At 39.6% G+C, this 25,502-nt stretch overlaps 1 protein-coding gene across 3 annotated transcripts in view; it reads right to left on the minus strand.

The window, feature by feature from the left end:
• Nucleotides 1-25,502, minus strand: part of fras1 (Fraser extracellular matrix complex subunit 1) — a 423,924-nt gene that overhangs the window by 190,393 nt on the left and 208,029 nt on the right. For 2 of the 3 annotated variants that reach the window (XM_048599246.1, XM_048599242.1), the window contains exons 11-17: nt 22,651-22,689; nt 21,771-21,918; nt 18,915-19,058; nt 15,414-15,548; nt 7,326-7,469; nt 5,463-5,603; nt 1,152-1,289 (exon numbers count right to left, since the gene is read on the minus strand). In XM_048599246.1, coding sequence (XP_048455203.1) covers nt 1,152-1,289; nt 5,463-5,603; nt 7,326-7,469; nt 15,414-15,548; nt 18,915-19,058; nt 21,771-21,918; nt 22,651-22,689 — 889 coding nt within the window. Of the gene's footprint in view, nt 1-1,151; nt 1,290-4,812; nt 4,917-5,462; nt 5,604-7,325; nt 7,470-15,413; nt 15,549-18,914; nt 19,059-21,770; nt 21,919-22,650; nt 22,690-25,502 lie in introns of those variants that run through there. The other variant, XM_048599254.1, reaches the window with a different exon arrangement.

A 25,502-nucleotide genomic window follows, 5' to 3' on the forward strand; every position in this document is an offset into this window, starting at 1 on the left:
AAACCAATGGGTCCAAGCCAGGATTGTTTGGAGCTTGGAAAGGAACTTGCAGGTGGTGGCGCTGCTACTAGGTGGTGGAAGTCAGAGTTTTGGACGGTGCTGATGAAGAAAACTTGGTGTGCTGCTGCAGTGAATTTTTGAAATGGTATCCAGTTTGTCATTTGGTTCCACTTTGAATACTATTTGGATGTCTCTTAAGACCATAAGACTTAGGAGCAGAAATAGGCCATTCGGCCCATCGCATGTGTCCACTATTCAGTTAGATCATGGCTGATCTGATAATCCTCAACTCAATTTTTCTGCCTCATCCCCAAAATCCTCAATTCCCTTACAGATTTAAAATTTGTCTATTTCAGCTTTGAATATACATAATGCCCCAGCCTCGAATGCACTCTGTTGTAAAGAATTCCACAGATTCATTACCCTCAGCAAAACAAAAAGACCTCCTCACCTCTATCTTAAATGGGTGACCTCATATTCTGAGATTATGCCTTCTGGTTCTAAACTCTCCCACAAGTGGAAACAGCCTTTCAGCATCTACCTTGTGAAGACACCTCAGAATATTATGAGCTATTACCTATTATTGTAAGATGGTCTCTTATTCTTCTAAACTCCAATGAGTAAAAGTCCAATTTACTCAACCTCTACCACTCTTTGTAGCCCAGAGGTTATTCATTATCGAGCCCCTCTTGCCTCCATTTAGCAAACTAGTTCCCCAAGACCGAGGAAACATGTTCAAATTGGTTAAAATGTTTTTTAAAAAAGTCTTAAGAAAATAATGGATGCATACAAACTGGGCTCACCCACTTATTTACCTCAGTTAGAACAGATACATTGGGTTCAGAGTTTGCAACTGTGAACATTCATGTTTCTCATTTGCATCCAATCCATCTGTTCTTGGAGATTAAATTTATCTCAAATAAGTCAGTGATAAATATTTTCTTTCCAGATTCTTTAGCAAAATTAGGCAATAAGCAGTTCTAGCAAGATTACCGATTAGAAGTGTAACATACAAAAGTTCTGAAGAATGCGGGACTAATTGTATTTAACAAGTCTCATGGGGCTTACTTCAGTTCCTATCAAACAAAACAAAATCACTGCATCATACATATACTATATTTCATAATATTAAGTACAAACATTCTGCCTACCTTGGCACACTCCATTCGCAGAATAAAATCCCTCGGGACAGGTTGCAAGGCATTGACTTTTGTGTAGGGAAGAGTGGTCAGGACAAGATGTACAATGCTCAGAAGAATCAGTGCACGTTGTACATGAGGTATGGCAGGCTGAAACAAAGAAGCAGGGATAGCCGTGAATATATAAACAATGGATTCACACAAGGAAGTAATGAATTATAGCTTTGAATTACCAAGTGTTAGAAGAATAAACAACTCACAAGCACAAGCACACAATCAGAGAGGCCGAGCCTCTCCCAGTTTTTTGGCAGAGCAATTAGTCCCGTTTACTGCTCCTCCCCCACAGTCCAATACATTTCTCCTTTCCAAATAGGCCTGCAGTTTATCTTTACAGCAAGGTTCCAATTTCTTTTCATTTGTATAAGGAAAGGGGGTCGAGTCAGGAGCGTGGTGGAGGCGCAATTCTGCTGAGCTTCAATAGTAGGCGAGATCAACACTGGTCATACACGTTTTAGGCTCTAATTTGAAAATGAGGCACTGACTGGTTGCACATTTGGCTAAAGTAATAAGATATGAAGTGTACCAATGGAATGTGGACCTATGTCTATGTGTGTGCAGTCACATATAGATTTGTTTAATAATGCACCTGTGGGATGTTTAATTACATTAAAAACATTACATAAATAATAAATTCAGAAAATGCTGCAGAAACTCAGTAGGTCTAGCAGCACTTGTGGAGAGAGGTAGAGATATCAGGCAAACAGTACCGACCTCACCAGCACAAGTGAGCAGAAAAGCAAGGCAAGAGAATCTAAACAGATGATCAAACTCAAGGTTTTTGAGAAGATTTGTAGCTCAGGTTGTTGATGCAGTTATTGACATGCTCACCGAGCTGGTAAGTTTGTTTGTAGAGTTTTGTCACCATGCTAGGTAACATCATCAGTGCGCCTCCAGTGAAGTGTCGATGTTCTGTCCCACTTGCTATATGTGTGTCTCGGTTTGCTGGGGTATGTGGCATCACTTCCGGATTTGTTTCTTAGCGGTTGGTATATGGGGTCCAACTCTACATGATTGTTAATGGAGTTCCGGTTTGAGTGCCAGGCCTCCAGGAATTCTCGTGTGTGTCTTTGCTTGGCTTGTCCGAGGATGGCTACATTGTCCCAGTCGAATTGGTGTCCCTCTTTGTCCATGTGTATTGAAATGAGTGATAGCTGGTCACGTCTCTTGGTAGCTTGTTAGTGTTTGTGAATCCTGACGGCTAGTTTCCTTCCAGTTTGCCCTATGTAATGTTTTTGACAGTCTTTGCAAGGTATCTTGTAAATAACGTTGGTTCTATAAGCTGTGGTTGTTGGATCCTTTATTCTTGTCTTTAGCTGTCATAGTGTAGCTGTTGGTTTGTGGGCTACCATGATTCCTGGAGGCAAAGTAATCTGGTGGTCATCTCAGATAAGTTCTTATGGTATGGTAGGGTGACAAGTGTCTCTGGACGTGTTGTATCTGTATCAGCAGACTACACTTTTCGGGTAACTGTTGTTTCTAAAGACTCTGTATAGGTATTCTTCCTTCACTTTGTGCAGCTCCTGGGTGCTGCAGTGGTTTGCAGCTCACTTGAACAGTGTTTTGATGCAGCTCCATTTGTGGGGTTGGGATGATTGCCATTGTAGTTGAGTACTTGATCTGTACGGGTGGCTTTCCTGTGTACACTGGTCTGGAGCTCACTGTTGGCCATACGTTTGATCATTATGTCCAGGAAGGGAAGTTTGTTGTTGTTCTTCTCTTCCCTGGTGAATTTTATGCCAGTGAGGATGTCGTTTATGAGTAGATGGGTTTTCTCCAGTGTAGAGTGTTTGATAATGACAAAATTGTCATCTACAAAGCGGGTCCACAATTTTGGTTGGATGGTGGGAAGAGCTGTCCATTCCAGAATTTATATTATAACTTCCGCTATTCACCCTGATATCGGTGATCCCATGGGTGTTCCATTGAAGGTGAAGTGGGTTGTGAGGCACGGATCCAGTAGGTTGAGGGTGTTGTCTTTGCTGATGATGTTGGTGTTGTCAGGTGTCTGTATTCTTGGTCTGTCAAGTAGCGAGGCCCGTGTTTCCTTATCAAGAGGGATTTTTATGGAGGTAAATAATGCAGTCATGTCGAAGGAGACCACGATCTCATCCTCATCTATTCCAGTGTCTGTGATGATGTTGTGGAATTCTTGGGTGGAGTGGATAAAGTGATTTGAGCCATCTACTAGGTGTTTCTGTTTCCTTTGTAGTTCTTTTGCTAGTCTGTATGTCGGCGTACCCGGAAGTGAGACAATGGGTCTGAGAGGGACCTCCGGTTTGTGTACCTTGGGGACTCCATAGAAGTGGGTTGGGTTTGACCCCTCTGGTTTCATTCTCTGGTAATCAAATTTGCTAGTTTCACCCATTTTGCGTACATTCCTCAGGGTGGTTACAATATGATTTTCCAGTTGTGACGTTGGGTCTGTCGCCATCTGTTGGTAGGTGTCGGTATCTGTGAATAAAGTGTCCGTTTTCTCGATGTACTGTGTTGTTTTCAGTATGACAGTCATGTGCCCTTTGTCCGCCAGTAGGATTACAATGTTCCTGTCTCTCGAGTCCTTGTAGGGCTTTCCTCTCCAGTGTGTTGAATGTGTTCCCTTCATTCCTTCTGCTTAGTGTTGGGGCTACTTTCTGTCTGACAGTTTGTTGGGTTTCTTCGGTGAGTCCGTTGTTTGACGTGGATTCCAGTTTTATTAGCATCTCTGTGATTGCAGTTTAGTCTGCATACCAGGGCGGCTTTTACAGTGTCTGAGAGTGACCGGTCAGATAGGTTCCTCATCCAAGTGTCTGCCCTGTCTGTGTTGTCATTGTGGATAAGTTTAGTCAGTTTTTCCTATAAAGTCTGTCTTTTCTTAGTATTGGTCTTCTGTTGTTTCATGGTAATGATTTGTTCTAGTGTTGTGGTCCATTCTTGGCTGGTCGAGTTTGAATACAAAGTTTTTTGAATACAAAGACACTTTACCTGAGGTGCACTGATGATATTACCTAGTATGGTGATGAAACATCTGCAAACAAACGTACCAGCTCGGTGAGGAAGTCAACAACCAGATGATCAAACTAGCAATTACTAAATGATATCAAGCAATTTGAAGCACTTGACTAACAAATTACATCCAAATGCAGTTAAGCGTAAAAAATAAAGATCAAAGGTAAATCACTTCGATTTCTAATTCTGCTCCCTAGATAACAGTGCACCAAACAATTAACACATTATAATAGAAAATTATGAAGTGTGGTCATCAGTCTAACTCCTTGCACTGTGGACAGAATTAATCCTAATAAAATGAACAAAAGTATTTTATTTTTCTCCTTAATTAAAAAAGTGTCAGCAAAATCACAAGTTTAAACTTTGCAATTTCTGAGAATGTGGCATTACTAACATGTTATTAATTACAGAGAAGAATAAATATTACCAACTAAAAGAGGACTTTCAAACCCCAAAGACTGCTTCTCATCTTGGTTGCACCATTAAGGAGACATTACCCCTGGTTTAAGATTCTCTGCCTTTCTCATCCAAATAGCCTTCTAACAGCCAGTTAGAGAGTCAATTCTGAGGAAAGGTCACCAGACCCAAAAAGTTAACTCTGTTTTTTACTTCACAGATGCTGCCAGACCTGCTAAGCTTTTCCAGCAACTTTGTTTTTGAGCCAGTTCGAGAGCTTTGGTAGAGGACCGGTAGGACATGGTTTGATGTTTGTCAAACAGGAATACTGTGCATTGTGCTGTAGATCAAGCAAGGAAAAGAAGGTACATAAATGTCTCAATGCAAGGAAGAACCATTTCCAACTGAAGACAGCCTCCCACCCTGAATAGTGGATAATATTATACAAGAATTACTCCAGTACTTTATCTCTCACACTTCTATCCATACCTCCCCAATTTTAGAGGAAACCATTTACCAGTCCAAAAAATTCTGATTACACTAATGAAGATCACAAAAGGAATTATCATCTATCAACAAGTAACAGATGTTAAGAAAGGCAGTGAATAGAAAATGCTTGGCTTTGTATGTTTCCCAGTGCTCAAAATAGCAATGATATCAAATTCTTTCTGCACTATTTTCTGTTATGACACAAGAAAATATATCAAATCCCATAATTATGTTGTATGTCAGATAAATATAAACAGGATTCAGTCTGCCAGTATAATAAGCTATTCCTGCTGAGTGCTCTTCATGAGAACTGTACAAATATCTCAGATGAGTTACTTATTTTCTTGTTGAAATGGGAACCTTATTACTCATTAGTACAACATTAGTTCTTACCTACACATCTATTAGCCACATCTTTGTAATAACCCTCAGGGCAACGAGAGGCACACTTCCCATTGTGTATAACCTTTCCTTCAGAACAGGTCACGCATTTTGGGTTGTCATGGTAGCAAGTCAAACAGGATGAGTCACATGCTGCAGAAGAAGGGGAAAAAAGAAATCAAGCAACAAACAGATTAAACTGTTTCTAACTAAAATGGCACAAGTCAATTATCCAAACCATTCATGTATGTAACTGATCAGCTTAAATTAATGTATGCTTTTAGTGTCTTAAGCCATTGCTCTATTTATAGATACTTCAGTAAAATCTTAGGATTATCCCCATGTTGCAAAAATCCTTTATTCATTATTCACCTTTCTTAGATGTTCTGAAAGTAAAGTTCAGCATTCAAGAACAGTCTAAAATAAAACACAGCTTGAGGAGCAAGAGATTAGTATGTAAAAAGGCCAGTGAGTACAGCCGTCAAATGTACAAGGCCAAAAATGAAACAAAATCATCAATACAGATGATATTTAATGAAATAACTCTCAATCGTGAGTCATAAAGTCATACAGAAACAAACTCTTCGAATTTTGTATTTTAAGGGAAAGCTCTCTCAATGGCTACCTTTTTTTGAAGCCCTAGGATGCAAGTCATGCTGTAAAGACAAGGACAAAGTTCTTTTTGAATGGGCTGGATTTTACAGGAGGCACTGCTTCCTTCTCTCCTACATGAAGTGTGATGATGATGTTAGGTCAGCAAGATGACGTTATCACAGAAGTCTTCCAGATTATGAAAGGTGAGTTGAACAGAAATTGGCAGCCTGCACACCATTTTAAGATTACTAACTGACAAGCAATTATGCCTGTTAACAACCCAAAACATCTGCAATAACTCATAGTCTATTGGATTTTCACCTGTTAGATGTGAAAATGTCTGAAGGGGTTTTATGGCAGCTTTGACAAGGCCGCGCGAGGGTGCAACAAAAGGCCTGACACTACAGGAAGTTGGGAAACATGGCAGCTGGGCTGACTGAACTATGGGAGGAGCTGCCCATCAACCTTCCAATAATGGAAAAGGCAGACCAGGCCCATGGGAGAAAAATATCATTTCGCTCAAGCTGAGTTATTAGTTAGATTCATTATTGAGCCATGGATACTATTATCCCCAGCCCACCAGAAATCTGTGGTGGCTCAAGGATTAAACAAGTACCACAACTTTCCTGTTCTGTCAGAATGTCGCCACACAAACCCTATTGGGACTGGGGTCAAAGGCTTCTTTCAAAGGCACTTAGTGCCCAGTTGAAGGACCTGCATTTCCTAACCGTGTGGCTGCAGAAAGCCACCACCCTGACTTTACCCTCAACTTCCCTTCAACCTCATTTATTATTGGCCCGGTGTTCCTTGTTGATCCTGGGTTTCTCACGGGTGCTTTAGCAGTTACTGCCACCGTTACCAGTGGTTCTGCCTACAATGGAGCTGCAGCTTCAAAGTGGCCAGCAGCTCTTAATCAGCAGAGTTTCTATCCTCGAGATTCTGAATCCAGAAGATATGTCAATGTTAGCCAGTTAAGTGCCTGGGCAGTTAATTATGTCAGATAACCCCCTCAGAAGTGACAAATACTTATCAACTGTTCTCCAACCAGTCGGCTGCACCCACATCACTTCCATTAAATTTCACCAACTCTGCAAGAGGTTAAATCATATATATATAACCATAATATTATATATACATTATCACGAGTAGTAAATGACTTCTATGTATACTACAAAATGTAGATGCAAAACTCTGATTATCTAACAATGAATAGTTTCAAATTCTGGAGGATGTTGCAGGAAATAAAAACTTAAAGAATTGTTGTAAAACATCTTGGTTTACCATGACAGTGGTCATCTTTTATGAAATATCCAGGCCCACAGTTGGCAACACAGGCACCAGCTTTCAGCATATGTGATCGATCTCTACATTGAACACAGTCTGTCTCTGAAGGGCCGTGGCATATCGAGCAGGACTCGTGGCAAGCTGAGAAAAAAAGGTTTAAAAATGGTTTAGAGATACATATAAAATATATATGTGTAAAGTTTATCTAAATATAGAAATAATCCATCTCAATTCACCTTACAACTTCTTACAGTTAGTCAACAAACATTACTCACATTGTGGCTCTTGGGAATTTTATCAGAAAACATGTACTGCCTTCTAAGCCGTATGCTAACCATTTATTATCCACACTGAAATGGCAATTTACTAAATGTGAAGATCAAAATAATAAAGTCAGCTTTATGACCAGGTAATAGATACGAATACACGACTGAAGGTACTTTCCCCTAAATTTACTTAACACCAAGAACAGTTAGATTTACAGCAGGGAACACCATTTAAAAATAACATTAAAGCTTATCCCTCTAAGTCATTAATAGTACATCATGGGCACACAAAGAAAAGGCACAAACCCAAATCCTGAAAATAGACTGGAGTTACCTGAAGCACTGTATCACAGTAGTAAACATGAAAATGTGCCCATAATTTTGTCACAAAAGGAAATAAAGTGCCAGGTATATATATCTAATCTAAAGTTTACACAGCCATTTTAATCTAGATTGATTGTACTGAAGAGGTTTTAATCCAGTGCTCACCTATTTGTAACATTGCTTCACTTTATTGCCATGATAACTTGGTTCAACATTGTTGCTATAAATGTGGCTATTAATATAGGCTCTTGCCTGGTTTCCTTGACCATTCAGTATAACCTAGAGACCTTCATCTTTCAATGTCTAGGTTTACATATGAAGAATGGTCATCCTTTTGACTACAAGGGAAATTGCAGGTGCTCACTAAGTGATGCAGAGACAATCTTTTTGATTTCTTTGCGGGATGTAAGCTGGCATTGCTGGCAAGGGCAGCATTCATTACTCACCCTACTTGACATTCAGAAGACACCTTCTTGAACTGCTGTAATATATATGGTGCAGGTACATGCACAATGCCATTAGCATTTGAATTTCAGACTTTTAACCCAGTGACAGGTAAACGAACAGTTATAGATATCTCCAAGTCAGGATGGTTTGTAATTTGGAAGGCAATTTGCCGGTGGTGCAGTTCCTGTGGGTCTACTGCTCTTGTTCTTCTAGATAGTAAAGGTTGCTGGTTTGTAAAGTGTTGTCTCAGGAGCCTTGCTAAGTTATTGCAGTGCAACTTGTAGATGGTGCCCACGGTACATAGTGGAGGAAATGAATGCTGAAGATAGTGAACGGAGTGCCAATCGAGTAGAGGTAGTAGGAACTGCAGATGCTGGAGAATCTCAGATAACAAGGTGTACAGCTGGATGAACACAGCAGGCCAAGCAGCATCAGAGGAGCAGGAAAGCTGACGTTTCGGGCCTAGACCCAAGAAGGGTCTAATCTCTCCTCATAACTTAACCCTTGAAGTCCAGATATCATTCTTGTAAACCTGCATTGAGCTCCCTCCACTGCCAAAACATCCTTCCAAAAGTGTGGTGACCAGATCTGCTCACAGTACTCCAAGTGGGGTCTAATTAGGGTTTTGTAGAACTGCAGCATATTGTCTGCATCCTTATTTTCCAGCACTTTAGATAGGAAGGCCAGCATTCCATTGGCTGCCTTGACTACTTTCTGCACCTGTTTGTGGATTTTAAAGAGCTCTGCACCTGAACCTCCAAATCCACTGTATTTAACTTGTGCCTTACAAAACCAAAAAAAAAAAATACCTTGATCTACCCTTTTTTGGTCCAAAATGGATAACCTCACTCTTGCTTATACTAAAATCCATCTGCCACAGCTTTGCCCATTCACCTAATCTATCAACATACTGTTGTAATTTTATGCTGCCGTCAATACGGTCTACAATGCTGCCCAATTTTGTGTCATCAGCAAATTTGGCTATTTGCCTTTTTAGGCCAATATCCAAGTCATTAATGAATATTGTGAATAATTGAGGCTCCAAAACAGATTTCAGCAGGACTTCACTAGTCATGTCCTGCCAATTACTTATCCATTATTCCAACTCTGTGTTTCCTGTCGCTTAGCTAATTTCCCATCCATGTCAATAATTAGCCGTCAATTCCATAGGCTTCCACCTTAGCTAACAGCCTCTTGTGTGCGACTTTATCAAAAGCCTTCTGGAAGTCCATTTAAATAATATCCATTGACTTAACTCTGCCCACCACCTTTATCACCTCTTCAAAAAACTCTAACATTTGTCAGGCACGACTCAACCTCGTGAATCCATACAGGGTCTCGCTGATTAACTGAAATTTTTTGAGGTGATCAGTTACTCTATCCTCGAGCATAGGCTCCAACAATTTCCCCACTGTAGATGTTAGTCTAACTGGACTGTAATTCCCTGATTTCTCTCTGTCACCCTTCTTAAAGAGTAGAGTGACATGAGCAAGTTTCCAATCCAGAGGTACAACTCCTGAATCCAGGGAACTCTGACAAATTATGGTTAAGGCATTGGCAATGTGCTGTCATACCTCCGTTAGCACCCATGAATGGCAACAATCGGGCCCTGGGGATTTGTCATCTTTAGTTCCATTAATTCCACATTGTTGACTACTTACTTAACGTAATTTTATTTAGACCCTGTCTTTATTCTCTGTTAATTTCTTTGGGATTTATAGCAAGCTATCCACCTTCCTGCTGTGAATACTGATGCAAAAAAAAACGTTCAGCATGTCTGCCATTTCCCGTGGTGATTGACAATGTCCCCACTCTTAGCTTTCATGGGCCAATAGTATTCTTAACTAGCAGCTTTCCCTTTATGTAACTATAACATCTCTTCCTATTGCCCTTTGTGACCCTTGCAAGTTTCCTTTCATAAGCCTTTTTAGCTCCTTTTATAAGCCACTTCTCCATTTATCAGCTTAAGCTTGAACCTTTTGCAGGTTTTGCTGCATTTTGACACAGACTGATTCAGTATCTGAATGATCAGAAAATGGCGCTGAACATTATGCAATCAGTGAACATCCTCACTTACGATGGAAGGAACATAATAGATAACACAGCTGAAGCTGGTTAAGCTGAGTACGTTATGCCTCTAGGGCATTAGGGCACTTGTGGTACAGCAGTGGTATCCCTACCTCTAATCCAGGAGAGCCAGGTTCCTGTCCCACTGCTGCTGAGGTGTGTCACAACATCTCTGAACAAGAATTAACTAGTCTGAAGGCTCTTGTGGTCCTGGACCACAGTGGTAGTGCCCCTGCCTCTATGCCAGGAGGCCAGGGTCAAATCCCACCTGCTCCAGAAGTGTGTCACGACATTATTGAACAGACAGATTAGAAAAAACATCTACAATATGAACGGCTCTTATCGTACCATGGGAATATCCCCGAGGAACTCAGAATGGACATGTTCTGGAGTTGGTATGATCAGTCTTGAACATTACAGATATTTTTCTTTGTCCATGTATGACTCCAATCACAGGACAGTTTCCCCTAATTTCTGCTAACACCGGTTTTGCTAGGCACCCTTGATGCCATACATGTTGTTTTGATGTCAAGGGCATTTTCACCTCATCCATAACCCAAGCTACAAATCTTTTCAAAAACTTTAAATGACTGTATTTGATGGGGTCAGAGTTTTCCTGCTTTATATAGACAGGACAAACATGGCCAATTTTCCACATTACTGAGTAGATGGAAGAATCTGTAGCTGTACTGGTACAGCTTAGCTACAAGTGCAGCTAATTCTGGGGCACAAGTCTTCAACACTATTGCTGGAATGTTGTCATGGCCATAGCCTTAGTGGATGGGGGGTTGTGGAGAAACTCTTACATTACTTAATACTATTTTATAGAGCTGGTTTCACAAATTGTGACATAAAATACTATCAATCAACAATTAACACTTCAACATAATTTGTAAATTAACATTTAGTGTAATTTTAACAAGTTTGAAAAACTCATTTTCCTTAACTTTGTTATAAAAAGAACAAACAATAAGATGGTAAACGTATGCTACATGATTGGGGCAGAGAATCTGACTGGAATCATGTACAACTTTGTTGCTCATTCATTATACGGTCAACACAGTTGTTGATGTAAAGCACCTTGTATGGAATGCCACCATGTAATCCTGAACCAACGTCTGAGTATTTTTGTTTTACACGCACAGAGCAGCTTCAATATTATCATGCATCACAGATAACTGAATTCTTCACATTCATCATGGTTCCCCAGACAGGCATCTAAAGCGGAGGCATAATCTGACTCTCAAATCCTTGGATCATCTATCATAAAGAGAACAGCTGCTTCAGCATGTCTGATTCAATCACCAATCCATGCCTTCACTGGAGCAGAAATCCATGATATCCCTTCAGAGGAACAGTTTCCAGACTGTTCAGCATCCTATGCTGCTAAAACACAGGCTAGACAAGTGAGAACTAATAGAAAGGGGCATGAAGTTCACAGATATGATTCTTTTAAAAGGTTTGTGCACCTAACCCAGGCTTATAATCTCAATGTATGACTGAGGGAGTACTGCATTCTCAGAAATCCTTCAGATGATATTTTCAACTGACAGCAATATCTGCTTTGGTGGATTTACGAAAACTCCACTTTAGCACTATTCAAGAGAAGGAGAACGCTTTCCTGTGGCTTTGCCAAAATTAATTTTTCAACCAAATTCAGATTAACTAGTTATATCACTTCATGGCTGAGGGCCCTGTCAACTGCTGTTGTGACAATTCTCAGCTGAGAAACAAAGTAAACATTTAATAATGCTGGTAAGGAATTGTGAATTTTTGAAAAAACTGGGAGAATGAATTAGAATCCTTAGAAACAGAGAGATGTGAATAAGTATAGTCAAAGGTAGCTGTAGTAGTAAAGGGACAGAGATCACAGTTAGGACAGCGGTGTGCTCTTCCTGCCAGATGTGGGAGATCAGGGAGCAGTCTAGTGTCCCTGACGACTATGTCTGCAGGAAGTATGACCGGCTGCAGATCCTCACACACCGCGTTGTTTGGTTTGAGCGGCAGTTGGACACTCTGAGGAGGATACAGGGGGCAGAGAGTGTGATAGACACTAGTTCCAGGGAGGTGGTCACACCACAGGTTCAGTCAGGTAGATAGGTGACCGTCAGGAGAGGCAGGCAGGGAGTGCAGGAGTCTCCTGTGCTATTTGCCTCTCTAACAGGTATACCATTTTGGACACTTGCAGTGGGGGGATAGCCTCTCAGGGGAGTATAAAAGCGGCAGCCAGGCCTGTGGCACCACAACTGGCTCTGCTGTAGAGCAGGGTCGGGCAAGATTGAAGCGAGTGATAGTGGTTGGAGACTCGCTAGTTAGGGACACAGACGGGTGTTTCTGTGGCCATGTCGTAGACTCCAGGATGGTGTGTTTACTCCCTGGTGCCAGGGTCAAGGACATCCCTGAGCGGTTGCACAAAATTAAAAGTGTGAGGTGATTCACTTTGGAAGGAGTAACAGGAATACAGAGTACTGGACTAATGGTAAGATTCTTGGTAGTGTGGATGAGCAAAGAGATCTCGGTGTCCATGTGCATAGATCACTGAAAGTTGCCACCCAGGTTGATAGCGTTGTTAAGAAGGCGTACAGTGTGTTAGGTTTTATTGGTAGAGGGATTGAGTTTTGGAGCCATGAGGTCATGTTGCATCTGTACAGAACTCTGGTGCGGCCGCACTTGGAGTATTGCGTACAGTTCTGGTCACCGCATTATAGGAAGGATGTGGAAGCATTGGAAAGGGTGCAGAGGAGATTTACCAGGATGTTGCCTGGTATGGAGGGAAGGTCTTATGAGGAAAGGCTGAGGGACTTGAGGCTGTTTTCGTTAGAGAGAAGAAGGTTAAGAGGTGACTTAATAGAGACATACAAGATGATCAGAGGATTAGATAGGGTGGACAGTGGGAGCCTTTTTCCTCGGATGGTGATGGCTAGCACGAGGGGACGTAGCTTTAAATTGAGGGGTGATAGATATAGGACAGATGTCAGAGGTAGGTTCTTTACTCAGAGAGTAGTAAGGGCATGGAATGCCCTGCCTGCAAAAGTAGTAGACTCGCCAACTTTAACGGCATTTAAATGGTCATTAGATAAACATATGGATGATAATGGAATAGTCTAGGTTAGATGGGCTTCAGATTGGTTTCACAGGTCGGCGCAACATCGAGGGCCGAAGGGCCTGGACTGCGCTGTAATGTTCTATGTTCTATGTGCTGCTTATGAGGTTTGCTATGCACTATTGGCAGTCACACATGCCTACATAATCCTGGTTGGTACTAAAACAGCATCTGTGGCAAACCCAAAATAAGGTCCCGTTTCAGTCTATCTAAACCCAAGCCTAACTTGCCATTTTCCCAATGCAGACCAGTCAAAGTTATGGCACACCAGAAGGACTATAAACATTTGGATAACATGTAAACTGATCATTAATGTGAGATCTGGCTTTTAAAATTAAAAAATCATATTGATAAAATTCATTCCGTGGATAATTTTACCATGAGCTCAAACAGCATACATATCAGAAAATCCATGGGGTTCTCCTGATGTCCTGACGTAGAAACTGGGAAAATGACAGTCAAATACATTTATCTTAAACTTAACATGAGTTAAAGCAGATCTGTGCCAATGAGTGAGCAGGCTGTATTGAAGGAATGTATAGTATTGTTAAAATTTAATAGTCAAAAGAATTGCGCAAATACCGAGAAATATGAAAGTAATAAAAAATATTTTAAAATGCAGAAAAAATAAATAACAATTAACAATAACAGTGGTATCCAGGGATGTGGATTAGCCATGGGAAATGCAAGGTTACAGGGGCAGGGTGGGAAGGTAGGTTCGGGTGGGATGCTCTTCGGAGGGTTGATATGGACTTGATGGACTAAATGGCTGGCTTCCACACTGTAGGGGCCCTGTGGTTCTATTCTATGATTCTAATTTTCATTGGCACTACCCAGCTTAAGTAAATATTGGAAATCTGATACTCTTTCATCAGCTAAGGATGCTGACATTTTAAAGACTGGGAATGGAAAGAGTTTCATTGGGTAAGGCTGGTAAGGGATACATGATGATGACAAGTGCGTGGAGTTGATTTATGGATAAACCATGTGATAATTGAATGTAAAAGTGGGTGCTAGGGCTGAATGACTTACCTCCTGTCATATGTAAAATATGGCAAAGAAAATCTAAGCTTGTTACCAATATCTACAATCTGTCTTGAGCCACTTTGTACTGAATTTCCAGGGATGATCTTCTGCTGAGGTAACAGTGGAAGATCAGGCAAAACCAATGGAAAACTCCTGCAGTGCCACAACGATGCCACCCGAAGATTGCAGGAACTGCAACTCATATTCCGCTTGGGAACCCTGCAGCCCAATGGTATCAATGTGGATTTCACAAGTTTCAAAATCTCCCCTCCCCCTACCGCATCCCAAAACCAGTCCAGCTCGTCCCTGCCTCCCTAACCTGTTCTTCCTCCCACCTATCCCCTCCTCCCACCTCAAGCCGCACCTCCATCTCCTACCGACCAACCTCATCCCGCCCCCTTGACCTGTCCGTCCTCCCTGGACTGACCTATCCCCTTCCTAACTCCCTACCTACACTCACCTTTACTGGATCCATCCCCGCCTCTTCGACCTGTTTGTTTCCTCTCCACCTATCCTCTCCTCTATCCCTCTTCTATCCGCCTCCCACTCTCTCCCTATTTATTTCAAAACCCCCTTCCCCTCTCCCTTTTCTGATGAAGGGTCTCGGCCCGAAACGTCAGCCTCTCTGCTCCTATGATGCTGCTTGGCCTGCTGTGTTCATCCAGCCCTGCACCTTGTTGTCTCGGAAAATTCAAGTGCCTGTTTTTCACATCAAAATGATTTGTAGAAGCAATGACAAAACATTTAACTTAACTTAAATAAATATTAGCAATGATATAGAGATGAATGGAATGTTGGTAAGATTTTACAAATAATTCCAAATAGTTCAAACCATTGGTTTTGCGGCCATACCTGAGCACTGCAATTGATCCTGGAATAGCCCATCCCCACACGAAGATACACACTGACCAAACTCCATCAGTAGCGGCTCCTTACATGAAATGCATTCAAACTCATTTTGACAAGTGGCACATGTCTCGTCACAAGCTGCATTACAAAAACATGGTCAAGTACAAATTAGACCAACTGATTCTTCGGAAAAAAAGACTATACAGAAAGAATTCATCACTCTTTGACAGGAACTAATTAATGCCGCCAGATCCTGTCCATCATCACAAAGTTGTTACGAAACTCTTCTGACACCATTCAAACTCCAATATGCAGGGATCCTATGATTTTTTTTTTGTTATCCTCCCTTTCTCCTGGCTGCAAATAGCAGAATGCTGTGGCACTAAGGAATTTGGGTGTCCATGTACATGAATCACATTAAGTTAGCAGGAAATAATCAGGAAGGCAAATACAATGTTTGCCTTTAATGCAAGAGGGATAAATAAAAGTAGAAAAATCTTTCTATATCTTTGTAGTGCATCTGGGAAGCCACATCTGGAGTACTGCTTAAGTTTTAATCTCTTTATTTAAGTAGGGTTGCAATTGCAATGGAGGCAATTCAGGAAAGATTCATAAATGTGATTCCCAGAATGTAGAGGTTGTTAGTCCTGCGCTGAAGGGAGTTGTTTTATGAGGAAAAAACCAAGCTGGTTGGCTCGAAAATCACTGAAGATTAGAAGGATAAAAGGAAGTCTTATTCAAAAATAAAACATTTTGAGTGAGCTTGAAAAAGTAAATGCTGAGAGGATGTCTCACTTTGATTGTTGTAATTCAGAAAACTTTAAGATGCGAATGAGAAAGAATTTATTTTCTCAGAGGACTATTAATCTTTGGAATCTTCTTCCCTAGAGAGCAGTGGAGGCTGAGTCATTAATCGTTTTCCAAGAGACAGCTAAACAGACATTTGATTTACAAGGAAGGCAAAGGTTATGGAGAGCAGGCAGGAAAGTAGAGTTAAGGACACAACCAGACCTTATTATTGAATGGTGAAGCAGAATCAATGGGCCAAATGGCCTGCTCCTGCAATTTTTTTTAAGTTCCGCTATTCACTTGGAATATGTTTTTCCCCAGCTGAGAAGATAAATTGCCTCTGCCAGTGCAATCTTGACAATTTTTAAAAACTGTTTGTGAGCAGCAGGTCAACTTGATTTTGGCTCCATCCACTCTCATGGAATATAAGCTCTGCAATTTCTTTGGTGAAGTAATAGTGAGAGTTTATTAGGACAATGCAGTTCATGTTGCATACTGATACATTCAAAAGACATTTGACCAACAACAACTTACAAACAACGATCACCAAAAGTATACGAACTCAATCTAGGGCAACTTTAAGCTCTGCCATTCAAGAAGATAATTCAACAAGATTATTTCACGTTCTTGCCTATTCCCAATAACTTTCCACTCCCTTGCTAATCAAAGCAGTTATCTACCCCTATCTTAAAAATGTTCACAGGCTCTGCATCAGTCACCTGTTCAGAAACGTCCAAAGACTCATGTTCATCTGTGAGAAAAAGAAGTTCCTCTCTATCTTAAATGGGCAACTGTTTATTTTTAAATAATGACCCCCAATTCTAAATTCTCCCACAAGACAAACTATCCTCTCCACATACACCTCAACAAGAACCAAGAATCTTAATGTTTTAGTCACGTCACCTGTTACCCTTCTAAACTCCAGTAAGTTCAAGCCTACCCTATCCAACCTTTCCTCATAAGGCAACCCAAACAATCTAGGTATTAGCTTAGAAAGCGTTTTCTGAATGGTTTCCAAAAAAATTACATTCTTCCTTAAAGCACACAGTACTCTAGATGTCACCAATGACTTGTATAACTGAATAATATCCTGCCTACCTTTGTACTCAATTCTATGCGCTATAAAGAATAACATTTTATTAGCTTTCCCAACTTATTGCTGTACATGAATACTAACCTTTTATGATTCTGCACCGGGACACCCAGATGCAGAGCTCTACAATCATCCACCATTTAGATAAAATGCTTCTTTTTTAAATCCTTACTCCCAATTTTACATTTTCCACATTATACACCATTTGACAGATTTTTGCCTATCCATGTAACCTATGTCAATACCTTTGTAGCCTCCTTTATGTCTTCTTCACAACTGGCTATCCCACTTATGTTTGTGTTGTCAGCAAATGTAGCAACAATATCCATGGTCCCTTCATTCAAGCACTTATATAAATTGTAAGCATATCAATATCCCTACACCATAACTTTTTAATCCCCACAATGTGGAACCATGTCCAAGCACTTTATACTCACCTTTATCCACGTTAAGTGTTAATTTCTCAATGTACAGTAATAAATTGGTTCAATTTGTGATTTCCTTTTCACAAAACCATGTTGGTTCTGCCTAATTACTTTTTTTTTTCTACATGCCCCACTACATCATTTGCAATAATGCTATGATCCCAGCAATAATGATGTTATTATTGGACAAGTCAGATCCCAGACTGAAATCTGGCCTGGTAGATCACATTTTATTTCTTTGGTTCTTAACAAAGTGTCTCTCACTGAAATGTAAGCACACAATGTTTCAGAATTGGTTTTAACTATAAAAAATGTTATGATGGCAGCTTGCTTTAGTTTCATAAAGAACTAAACATTGTTGAGAATTCTCCATGTCATTCTGTAGAAAAGTATTCTTAAAAATCTATGTACACTACACTTACATTCTACTAAGTTGACTATTTTGAAAAATGAATTCAGTGAATTTTGTCAAGAATGATCTACCCTCTACCTACATATGTTGCAATTTCACGCTTACGTAAAAGCTAAAATCTCTGTTGGCAAAAATTTTAACAGGTCAATAACTACTTAGATAAGCTCCATCTGCTGTTTTAATACTATTGCCCACATTTCAGCCCTCCAGCACATACAGGCACTTAATAGAGCTCTGTAGTATTCAAGATTTAGTGGTGATACACAAATGTATCTCATTGTTCCCAGAGAACAAAAAAAGAGAGAGGAACTCCTTGGCAAAGTTGACGCTAATCTTAGACATTTTTGTAAATCACTAAGATAACGAGTTTTCCTGAAATACATATTTGTGTGCAGTAGGATGTGAATTAATCTTGATGAAAAAAGTTAGAGCTTTATGGTCAAAGACATCTGTTAGTTTAGACAAGAACATAAGAGATGAACCAGGCATAAGTAGTAGTACTACATATATTCCCATTTCACAAAGGAGAATGGAAAATTTAATATTAAGGAGTTATATCTTTTGAGACTCCAATAGTACAGTGATTTAACTATTATCTTAACAGTTATCTTGACCAGGAATACTTATTTAATGTGCATATGGGTTGGCAAAATGCTCCATGTTTAGTCATGTAAACTACTTGAGTCAGCATAGGTACCAGGTGCTTGAGATGTCCTTGAGCTTTGCCAGCATTGCAAGTAGGAATTTCAACACAAGCAGAAGGTTCAGATCTATTCATTACATACTTTTACACAGTCCACCTTCCTTGTAGAACCCAGGCTCACAGCTTTGCAAACAACGCCCATGCTGTAAGAACTTGCTCTTATCAGAGCAGATGTCACAATGATCAGGAGAACGTGTGCACGTCAGGCAATCGGCATGGCACTGAACTGCAAAAGAAATAATAAAATAAAATAACTAGATTATTTGCAGTAGTTCTATAACATATGCCCACAAAAATTCTGGGGACAAAAACTGTCATGCCAAATTTAAGACAGCAAAGAGGGAGGAAGTTGAAGAGGCACTGTTACTGGAACTAAATTTGGACAGTAACTTTGAGAGACTACGGAATAAGGTATAATGTGGAATGGGGAGGGTGGAGGGCCAGACCGGGGAACGTCCATGTGAAAAGGAGCATGGGGAAGCATCTTTATGAAGAGAAGAGTTACCAGAAAGATAGGCAGTGAGGAAAATGAGTTTCATTGGCCTGTTGAGAAACCAAATATACCTGGTATGTTTTTATTTTAAAAATCTACCAATTGTGAAATCTAAAACTGTTAAAATTAATTGGACTGCTACTGTTAGTGCAAACTTTCAAGTGTCACTGAGGTTCCTCACACTACCAATGAAATAAAAAAAGAAATTTGCAAGCAAATGCTCCACTGCACTTTTGGTGTACTTATTTGTGGAAACTGTCCCCATCTATTACTTTGAGCTCATCAAAACAGAACCAGAAACAACATAAACAGCCACTTGTACAATTGCTTAAGGGATTCTGGTTTAGTTAGAGAATGGAGATTTGAAATCTCAGGCACCTGTGTGCACTGCTATATCAGAGCAACATGAATATTCTCACGTGGCACAGAAAGGTTGGTGAGCACCTGAAAAAAATGGTTAACGTTTTGAGCAAGACCACATTTGAGAACCCACATAGTCTGGCACAATGGGCCCCTTTCCTAAGATTAAGAAGAACACGTCAAGGTATATATCATGTATAAAGAGATGGACAAACTCATAGGAGCCCAAGATCTTGAAATAACCAATTAATTTTGCAGTGAGGTAGTTGGAAGCTTGTAACAGCCTATTAATGAACTGTACAATGATGGGGGAGAAAAAGCACCATACACTAGAAAGTTAATTTTACAAACTCCTGATTCTAACATGGAGTTTCACTGGTGGTAGTATATATTAGGAACTAGAACAACAGATTTCAGTCCAATTTGCAACATGCTCTTCCGGTGGCTGAAGCTCTAAATTGTGGACACAAATATACAAGATTTCTTCAATTTTTTTTTACAATGTGAGTTTGCCTTTGAAAATGTGCTTTTACCAGATATGCCAATGCTTATGTTGTCTTCCATAACAGAGGAAACTGGGCATGAATATTATGGTGTTAACTAATACAACAGACATTTATTACAACTATCTATTACGGAGAATTATTAAATTCCTTAGACACACAAGTGTCTGTGTTAATGTTAAGCTGCTAGTTTACAGCAGAACAGCATAATTCTACCGAAGTGTTATGTTTCAAATGATCCAGGATAAGATGAAGTATGAAATCTTAATACCTTCAGGTCAGATGCCATGATGAGGTGACGATGTCGTGAGTAGATCTCTTAACATACGCTGACATAATGACATGAGGCATTAACACATTTCTCAATTCTGCAGCTTTGAATTTAAGGTAAAATGATCTAGATTTCCCATCAGCCATTTCAACCGCAGAATTGTGTTGTGTTGGACTTTCAACCGCTTCATTGACCAATTTCCAGAATACATTGGACTTTTTCTTCATGTATTTAACTTTTAAAGGGTTTCCCTGTTTTCCCAGCAGTGCTGAATACTGACATTAAAGCTTGCATGCAATGCAACCAGGCAGAACACTGGAACTTATACTATAAAGCATACTTGCTTCCTGCTCAAGGTATTTGAACACATCTGTCCATTTGTTTGGGTAGATGTATCCTGAACCTCTCCGTCACTCCTGGCAGAAAGTGAGATGCTGAGGCCAGCACTGCAACTCACATGGACTGATCTAATGCACTCCATTGGAATTACACTGACTCCAGTAGGAATTCTAGATAAGTATCTCTTTCTTAGGCTCACATGTGTCATCATTATTCTAAATTAAAATATAGAACCATTGACAATCTATTTCACAAGGCTGTCAGAAGAATGATGATTTGAATTTGCTATGTTGATTGTCAAATAAAATTCACATTCACTGTCATTAATCTATAAATAATGTATAATTTCAGTCAGTTAAGATGTTCAGTTGCTGAACTCAAACTCATTAAATAGACACAGATAATCATTCTGCTCACCCTAAACTTCAATCATAACATCATTTAACATAATTTTGATCAACCTTTATTTTGTACCCTTTTAAAATAAGTGGCTTTGTATAATATATAGATGTTGTTAATAACTGAATGACTTTATTTTTTAATCATTCAGCCACTAAGTAACTTGAACAAGCTAAATGTGGAACATCTTGTTTTGGAGCGTAATAGCATAACCATGGAACCCAGGCTCCAGTTCAAGGCAATTCAGTTTTAACCTTGGCAACCCCAAAGCTTTACTTTATAAGTCTTTATTTATATATAAGGAAGTGGCATGCTTGGGTGGTCAGGGACACACATGGTAATCCAAGCACAGACTTGCACACATACATTTCTGCCACGAGAAGCAAATGTAGGTATTTGCAATTGATACGGAGCCAGGAGATTAGACCTCCAATCTGCAGTCAGGTTGTAACCACTTTCTGAAATGTTTGAAATACAATTCATATTACAAACTGTATCATGTAAAATTCTCCACATATTTGTATTCTTCTCCAATCACTCTTAACAATTTCTCCCTGCCAGATATATACAAACCTGGTTGGCATTCTGGGCAACATTCTCCATTTATTACGACAGCAAGGGTTCCAACAGGGCACAAAGGACAGGAGCGCTTATAACAGATCACCTGTGAATTTTGACATTCACATTCTTTGCAAGGGCCTTCCTTCCATTTTCCTCCAGCCTATTTTTAAGAAAGATTTTAAAAATTACAAAGAACTTTAATGAAATAAATTATTTTGGTCTAAAATTTATCCTGAAGTCAATGTGCGCAAAAAGTACTGATATGAGAAATTAATTACTTCTGTTGTGATACTAAGCTATTATGCCCCATATTTACTGTATTGCATTAAACTTGGTAGGACAAACACAGAATGAAATGAAGAAAGCTTAAGTTCTCTGCCTACCAGAATTCCCTCAACCACCTGATTTGTGATAGTACATTTGACTTGTATTAAACGCAGAACTTGAAACTTTATTGGATAGGATATCTAAATGCTTTTCATTTTAATCTTTATTTAGGAGAGCTCCTCTCACTATATATGAAGACAGCAGATGTCAATAACTATAAAAGACAGAGATAGGTACTTTGAAAGGAAGTATAAATAGATGTACGGATTTCTTGGAAAAATAGCAATAATCATAAATGCAATCTCCAGAAGTCCCAGGCATAAATACCATGTGATAAAAAGGTATTTTGATTGTTTAATCATTGTGAATCTCTGACTGGCTCATGTTATAACTTCAAAAGAACCTACAGCTCTCTCTTGTCCCTCTGCAGATGGACGGTTTCTGAACCTCCGTCCAAACAGCTGTATTGCTGATTAGACAAGTCTTCTTTCACCTCTGATTGTGCTTCGTTTTGAACTGCATTTTTACTCAAATTCTAAAAAGATCCACACTGTGATCTACATACCTGAAGATGTTTTTCATCTTTCAAATCTGAATGATGTGTCTGAGGCAAAAAAAAATTATTTATAAATTATGCACAGAAATTAAAAAAAGTATTTTCTTCTGTTACAAACATGAACTTCAAGGTGGTTAATTTTCACTTTCACCAAGTGACTGCTCACCTACTGGAATTATCGTTCACTCATTTACGAATCTGTGCAGTTTTTATTCTACCAAAATCAATGGAATGTTAATTGGGTGGGTTTTTAATTAGACATAGCTGCACTTGATTGAAATCTTACCTCAATATATATTTCATACTCTCTCTACAGATCTGTGTTTTCAATTATTTTTTGCACATCCTTATACGACGACTTTTATATCAGGGAGAAATTAGTGACAGGCCACTAAGTACAGGATGTTCCTCTACTGCTTGGCAGAACAAGGTGCATTTGCACAGACTTTTTCTTGTACAATACTTCCAAATGATGCTTTCTGTTCTGTTGCATTCTCATACAGTAATGTGCATTATAAATTGTTAATACATCAAAAACTTAGTTTATTTTTCCTTTCACTGACCAAAGCCTCATTATTGAAATTGCGAATTTGGCCTCTCATAATTGTTACGTAGATCAACAGAAGGACAAATTTTAGAAAATTGCACCGAACTAATATCACAAACTCAAAATGCCACATTGCTACATTGCTTGGATCAGATTTAAAAAAAAGACCATGAAAAAATATTCCTTTCAATATTAAGTATCTGATAAAAATCCTTAATAATGTTTTATTCAAAACAATGAAATTATTACTAAAACAATTTCAGAACCAAGCTCGATGTTTTTTTTGGTAAAATTTACCAAGACACTTATAAGAAGTATATAATTAAGTGGTAAAAAACGTATATGCTACACAAAAGGGGAAGCATCAAAAGGAAAGCCTAGTGAGCACATTGACATCGTACAACATTAGAGTGAATAAAATGTAGTTTAACTGGAATTCCAAATTATCAAGATAGTTTTTTTGATTAATCAATTAGGCTGCAGTGATATTCATGGAACTTGAAGACCAGAGTGGACCAATGGAGAGGATACTTTACTGGCAAAGGGAGCTGGGCACACGTAGCTGTTTGACACAATGGTCAGTTCAAGTGATTAAATAAATTCACCCTCTATTCAAGACTACTGTGCTGCTTATACTGTATAATGAACTCCCTGTGCTAACAAGTCTGCAATCTTCTGAGTGGTGTCACTGTTTGCTGCTGGCAGCCACTCAATTCTCCAGCATGCCCCATGGCATGGTTGAAAAAGTGGGAGACTCAGCAGGTGACCATAATTTTGCTCAACCTGGATAGTTTGTATTGCAGCAATTTCCACAAGGTTCCAGACATCTAAAACTTTTCTTTAAGATGCTCACAATCTGGCCCATTCAGGCTCTTCTCGTCCTGTGCATCTTGTAATACTGTTCTTCTGGTCTTATCCATCAATCTATCAATTGGGTAAGCCACCATGATGGGTGGAATTTGTGCCAAGCTGACAGCCCCTTGTCTTGCTGGTACTTAAAATAATGAGAAATGGTGTAAATGCATAACTGCCAGGACCGTGGATGTTCATGTGAAAAATTCCATAATCATCGTATATTTGGTGCATCTATACGTGATGGGGGTGACGGCAGGAGTAGGTGATTCTGAAGCTACATGCATTCCATCAATAATATTTCACTAACCAATCAGCCTTAGTGATGTTGTTGAAGGGATATTTGTTGTCCTTTAGTTCTTTCTCCAAGAATGCCATGAAATTTTTTATGTCCAACTGAGAGGAGGCTAGGCCTTGATTTAACATGTCATTGCTTACTGCAGCAATGAATTGTTAGCCCAAATTATGTGCTCAAACCCAGAGCGGGGCTTGAATCCACAACCTTCTCACTCCAAGACAAATGGACTAAGGTTGACATCTGTGTGTGCGCGCGCATATGCATATTTACAGGGGTGTTAAGAAGAAAGTTGGACTTTTAACTAATAGAGTTATGTGTCAACAGTTCATAATTGTTTACCTGCATTTAGAAATTATTTGTTCGTGATAAACTAGCAATTCTTGTTAAGTATAGAAACCTGCTCCATGTTGTCTATTAACCCAAATCTTACAGACAGATAAATTTAGATTTCTGCTTATTTTGCTAAAATCTTCAACCAGTTGAGTGATTTCTGACTTTGTTCACCCCAGTCCAACACTGGCATCTCCACATCATGAGTGTAAGGGTAGTAAGAGTATTTTTAAGAGGGAAATCAGAAGGGCAAAAAGGGGAAGAGATAGAGTTGGCAAATAGAGTGAAGAAGAATCCAAAGCAATTCTATAAGTACATTAAGGGCAAAAGAGTAGCTAGGCAAAGAACAGGGCCTCTTAGAGATAAATATGGCTATCTATGTGTGGTACCATAGGAGATGGGAAAGATACTAAATGCATTTTTCATGTCAGTATTTACCGTGCAGAAAGACATGGAAGCTAGGGAACTTGAAGAAATAAAAGCGTTGTCTTGAAAAGTGTTCATATCACAGAAGAGGAGGTGCTGTATGTTTTAAAATGCATAAAGGTAGATAAATTACCAGGGCCTGATCAGGTGTTTTCTAGAATATTGTCAGAAGCTAGGGAAGAGATTGCTGGGCCCCTCACTGAGATATTTGCATCACCAACAGTCACGGGTGACGTGCCAGAAGACTGGAGATTGGTTAATGTGGTGCCATTAGGTGAGAAAGGCTGTTAAGTAAAAGCCAGGGAACTACAGACCATTGAACCTGATATCAATGGTGCGTAAGTTGTTGGAGGGGATTCTGAGGTACAGGATTTACGTGCATTTGGAAAGGCAAGGACTGATTAGGGA

The sequence above is a fragment of the Rhincodon typus genome, chromosome 1, assembly GCF_021869965.1.
Source record: "Rhincodon typus isolate 14 chromosome 1, sRhiTyp1.1, whole genome shotgun sequence".
Taxonomy (NCBI): domain Eukaryota; kingdom Metazoa; phylum Chordata; class Chondrichthyes; order Orectolobiformes; family Rhincodontidae; genus Rhincodon; species Rhincodon typus.